Source organism: Labrus mixtus, chromosome 23 (assembly GCF_963584025.1).
Source record: "Labrus mixtus chromosome 23, fLabMix1.1, whole genome shotgun sequence".
NCBI lineage: Eukaryota > Metazoa > Chordata > Actinopteri > Labriformes > Labridae > Labrus > Labrus mixtus.
The window spans coordinates 6,953,318-6,959,069 of record NC_083634.1 but is presented as its reverse complement, the minus strand read 5'-3'; the positions used below and the strand labels follow the sequence as shown (position 1 = coordinate 6,959,069).

Sequence of the window (5,752 nt, the reverse complement as noted above, 5' to 3'; positions counted from 1 at the left end):
GTGTTTGTGGTGAAAAAGAGCTCTGACTATAATTCAACCTCTGAGCTTCATTTGACATCTTTCTTGTCATACAGATATAAAAATTCACAAACAGGAGAGGAACTCAGCTTGACTAACCACAGACCAGCGTCACCAGTTACATCATTCAGTCGTGGAGGAGACATCAGCACTTACTTAGGCTCGACAGTTCTATGAAGTGAACGTTAGTAAAATCCTGCAGTTCCTCGAGTGTCCACTAGAGGCTAGCTGCAGGAAGTCACATACACACCCATTCTAAAAATCCTGTTTTTACAGCAGAGATTAACATGTTTACAGCCTGGTTCAAAAAAACAAATAGGTCTGATTAGCTCATGTCTCGATCGACACACACTGTACGGGGGGGTGAATGTTTTGATGACTCATCAGTTTTGATTTGATGAAGGATAAGAGTTATTCACAATTAGGCGTGTAGCTGATCTGATTGACAGGTGGGCGCGGTGTAACGGTTTGTCAGGAGGTTTAAAACCCGCCTCAGCTCCAGCTCTCAGTCTGTCGTTAGGTTGACTGAAAGTTAGGATGAGACAGCATTTCCAGCATGGAGACCGCCATCGATGGGACTCCAGCGCCCCCTACAGGAACAGACGGGTGACGTCACTCAGGCTTCAAACATTTGTATTTACAGTCAGTCAACACCAGTCACTGACCATAGCCCTCTAACTTTTCCGTCTAGCATGCAGAACAGCAATCAAACGTTGATTTGATTATTTGTCACATCATTGGTCGGGAGAATGTGATGGCAGACGCTCTTTCTTGAGCAGTAGTCTGATGTTTATGACACAGGTGTGTCTCTGTTTATGGGGGAGGGGTGACGGCCCTGGCCATGTGTTTTCCTGGTACTTTTTCTATTTCAGAGCTTTTGGCTCCCTCTGGTGGTCGATCATGGCTTGCTTGCTGGTTACTTGGAGACCCCGCCCACCTTCCTGTGATTGCTGACTGGCTTCACCTGAGTGGCTTCGTCCTCTCTCTCTCTCTCTCTCTCTCAGGACGATGATGACGCCGTCCTGTGATCTCTGCGTTACACAACCAGCATGAGCTGAGACAACAAAGTTTACGAGACAAAAATCAGAAATACTTTATTAATCCTGGGGGGGAGGGGATGTATAGAAACACAATATAGAAATATATAGAAACACAAAATAGAAATATAAAAGTAGAATGAGCTCAGGGAACTGAATATATGAACAATATTTACAGACTGCACGCATGAGACTGAGAGAAATGGTTGACCTGTTCACAGCCAGACTGCACTGATTTCTTTTTACGAGTAAGAAGTCCAGAGACGAACTAAAGCTGTTTTAACATCTGCACTTCTGAAAATATCCAGATAACTTCAGGAGGACTGCTGCAGATATTCTCCTGATCTGGTTGTTCACACATGCACCTCACAGCAGGAGACTATCCCTGCGACTATCAATGCTACGTGTAGTTGAACAGAATCTCAATGTGAACTAAAGAGTGGAGAAGAACATACTGGAGAACAGGAAACATAATGCAGCAGGTTCATTAGAGCACGGAGATGGTAGAGGTGGCGTGCAGACAGTCTATGGTCGTGCAGCGATCACAGGGAATAAACGTCACCACCCCCTCCCACTCGCTCCAGGTGAATTCTCCTGATTATATCCTGCTGCGTTCTCACATCAGATCACTCTGACTTTCTGCAGAATAAATACGAAGAGGCTGGAGGAGAAACTCCAGGTGAAGAGAGAAACATTCAGACGACGAATACTTCAGGAGTTTTCTCAAGGTGTGAAAGCAGCTATAAGTGTTCTACTCTCAAAGGGAGGAGTTATAGAGTTTGATGACCTCCTGTGGGGTTCTGTGGTGCATCATGGGAGGATGAGTCTTTCACTGAATGTGTTCCTGTCTGACCTGCACACTGTGTAGTGGGTGGGTGGGGGACATCCTCCTCTCTGACCCACCAGAGCCTTAAAGTTCTTTTATGATGCCATTTAAACAGACACTCCTGTAACGTGTCATTTCACTTCTCTGGTTCTTTATAGTGATTGTTACGAACACATTCACTCACCATAAGCTGCTGCTGAACTCTGCACGATGTGTGAAAACCTCGTCTGGATCATCTGAGACTCTGTGGACACAAACCGCACAGCTCTACTGAACACGGATGTAATCTAGAACCTCTGATCCAAAACTCGATCAAGAAACAATCTGCAGATTCATCAATAATGAAAACGTGTCGTCTTTTACATTTTCTTTAATGAAGACGACTCAACCTTCTCAGTTCAGTTTCATCTGAAAGAACGAGCCGACTGAAAGTGACAGAAAAATAACCTGACAGAAACGAGGAACTCTCTGATAAACACATTCAGTAAATGAGACGACCAATCCGACCAAACTTTTAATCCTCTGGTTTGAGCCGTCCAGCAACCTCCAAAAACAACACAACATCAGAGTGATCTGGGGTTCAACTTTACAGACGTGGAACAGAAATAAATTAATTTATAGAAACCAAAGTTCAATAAACCTGCAGAAACATTTTTACACATCCTGATTACTCAGCAGCTTCACCGTTTCAGTTTTAAAGGTCACGTTATAACATCCTCTTCACCATGTTCCTCTAACACTAACATTTGTCTCTAGTCTGTCTACAAACCCCCCAATGATGAGAAAAGTCCATCCTCTCCGTCTTTTGCCTGCTCCACTTTTCAGAAGATGTGTGCTGAAACAGGCCGTTTGGAGATTTTCCCTTCATGACATCACAAAGGGCAGTAACTCCTCCCCCAGGTGGGTGACACTCCCACAGCTAGGTGTTCGTTCTGCCCTCTGAGTCTGCCTTCTCACAGTAAACAATAGGACATGGAGTGAGAAAGAGAGTCACCCAAGCCCTTCCAGAGAGGGGGCGTGGTCAGACACAGCTCATTTACATATTTAAAGGTACAGACACAGAAACAGCCTGTTCTGAGCAGGGCTGAAATAGAGGGGTTTATAGACATGATCAAATACAGGATCAGAGTGGATTTAGAACAAGAAACTTCACATGTTTTGAGGAGCTCTGAGACTTATTTAAACTGAAGAGGAGGAGGATATGTGACCTTTAAGTAAAATCAGTAAAGAAGACCAGGATGAATCTGACCAATGTCTGGTTCTTCTGTTCTGATCAGAAATGTTTTATCAATAAACGTAAATAAAGAAACTTTCACGTTGACGCAGTTTGAAGTGGAACTTTTCTGCACTTTAAAAGTTTCACAGGCACCATGAAAGGGTTGAGAGGGGGGCAGACCCCGGTAACGTCCGCGTCCTGCTGTGATGTGGCGTTGCTGCTCTCAGATGATTGGCTCTCAGCGTCCTGTGGCTGCGGTGCGACCCCCTCGCTCTGTGCATCAGTGAGGTTCTGCTGAGTGTCGGGTTCGTCCCTCTCTGGAGCAGCTGGAGACTCGGTCGGAGTACTGAGTTGGCCCTGCAGGTCTTTGAGCACGTCTCTGGCCGTCCTGGAGTCAGCGGGGGAGGAGAGGCTCTGATACACCTGCAGACACCAAGAGGAAGAGCAGTGAGTTGCTACCTCGTTTTCACCTGAAGTGATGTGCTGGCGAGCAGGAAGTGATGTTTGACAGTATGTCTACATCATGATCCATTAACATGATGCTCGGATTCTGCACATCTGTGGACACTCAGCGTGTCTGTCTTTAAATAATTACTCATCAGGTCGAGTCAACACGTTTAGAACATCTGTGTTTCCTAAAGACATCAGCAGCTTTAACAACTCTGCCTTTAAGATTTACCTGTTTCAGGTGTTTCTGCAGCTCTTTGCAGTCGAGCTGTGGAAGCTCCTCGGGCAGAGACATCAGCAGATCCAGCATGATAGCGCCCTCTGGAGGACACAAAAACATATCATGCGATTATTTAAATGAGGAGAATGAAAAAATTAAAACAAACACGCTCTGCCTCTGATCACTTCCTGGACACACTGCGTCTTCCTCAGAGTCAGGTCAGGGTTTGTCTCCGAGGAGGACGCAGTGTGTCCAAACGGTCGTCCTTTGCACCAATTAAATTTGCCTTAAGTGATTCATGTGCTCCAGGAAATCCTTTGGATCCTCCCTGAGAGTCCGCTGAGTTATAGTTTGAATTAAAATGTTTGATTCTGGGAGACTGGGGTGAGACTCAGGGCACACTCAGTGTCCTCAAACGTCCTTTAATCAGGGTAGAGCAGCAGCAGCAGCGGGCCCTAGATTAAAGACGTTAAAGGACAATGAGGGTGGGGTCTGTGACTCACCCATGGGGGTCAGGTGACACTCCTCGTCGGGCTTCAGGATCACACTCAGGTATCTGTAGATCCGCTCAAAGTCCACCACACATTTCACCCCAATAATCCTGGGACTGTCCTCCTTCAACCTGCAGCTTCGACCTAACCCGGCAGGGAGGGCGGCTGCTGGGCTGGAGGGAGGGGGGGGCGTGGGCTTGGTAGCCGGTGCTGAAATGAGGGAGCTGATAGAGGGTGAGGCAGCAGGACTGGGGGCAGAGGAGGGGGGACTGGAGATGTGTTGCTCTGAGGGTTTCTGAGTAATCGTTCCCCCGGCTGCAGAGTCAGAACTGGGTGTGACAGGTGCGGTAACCAGGGTAACGGGGGTTTTTGAGGCAGGCTGGGGGGATGCAGTAGCGGCTGTCTGACAGGAGGGGGCAGCAGAGGCTCCAGTTTTTGTAGATGGCTCTCCCTGGAGTAGAGGGACTAGAAACACTTTTGAGGGAGCTGGGAGTCTCCTTGCGGGGCCCATGGTGGGGGCTGGGGTCTTCAGGACCAGGAGAGGGGGGGCAGGGGGACACACACCTGGGGGGGGGGGATATTACACTGTTATGACTTTATCATAGAGCAGAAGAAATCGAAAAACAACGAGACATAAAAATGTTTAAACATCCACAAAGAAGAGACAAAAATGTAGACAACGAGAAAACGTAAATATTAAACTTGTTTAAACCAGTCCAGATGTTTTGCGTGATTTGCAGCTCAATGATTAACGTCAGGCCTGATTGGCTGCCCTGTCAGTGTGGACCAGGCGTCTCCTAACATGAACTCTTCACACCTCGATGGATGGCGGGCTCCGTACCTGCTAAAGGTGTTCGTCTGAAGATGGGTCTGGGGGGAACGGTGCGTCCCACGGGTCTGCTCTGATCGGAGGTCTGTCTCTGGATGCTAGGGGGGTCACAGTTCCTCAGAGTCCGCGGCTCAGTGGACGAGACGACCAACATCTGACAAACACAGAGAGAGAAGGTCACACACCTGAGCAGGTAGAAACACTTAAATCTTCTCAGATGCACCTGGAGTAAGGATGTCAAACCACATCAAAACCGGCATCAACAACAGAAGTGCGACTCAAATATTTACTGAATTAGAGAGGACACCTGAAAAGAGAGAGAGGAAGTGTCAGGAGGAGAGAGAGAGGGGGGGACGGCATGCAGCAAAGGGCCGAGGTCAAACCCACAGCCGCTGCGACGAGGACTATAGCCTCTGTACGTGATATGCACAACATTACTGCTAGTCCATCCAGCGCCCCAAATATTCAGTAATTTCTTATTTTTAATTTCCAAAAATGTGCATAAAGGATGAACACTCCGTAACTCCTCCACCGACACTATTGCCCCAACTTCCACAGAACCAGCACCAACGTGCACCTGGGGATGGTCTTGGGACTGTTTTTGAAAAGCTTCTTAACTTTTTGATACTCTCTGAGACGGATGATGTGTACAGACATAAAGAAACAGT

At 47.3% G+C, this 5,752-nt stretch overlaps 1 protein-coding gene across 1 annotated transcript in view; it reads right to left on the bottom strand.

Annotated features, from left to right (window-relative positions):
- Positions 1-2,233: 2,233 nt before the first annotated feature.
- Positions 2,234-5,752, bottom strand: part of snapc2 (small nuclear RNA activating complex, polypeptide 2) — a 4,662-nt gene continuing 1,143 nt past the window's right edge. Inside the window, exons 3-6 of the mRNA XM_061031433.1 lie at positions 5,097-5,238; positions 4,268-4,819; positions 3,777-3,865; positions 2,234-3,520 (exon numbers count right to left, since the gene is read on the bottom strand). Of these exons, the coding sequence (XP_060887416.1) occupies positions 3,194-3,520; positions 3,777-3,865; positions 4,268-4,819; positions 5,097-5,238 (1,110 nt within the window). The 3' untranslated portion in view covers positions 2,234-3,193. The remainder of the gene's footprint in view (positions 3,521-3,776; positions 3,866-4,267; positions 4,820-5,096; positions 5,239-5,752) is intronic.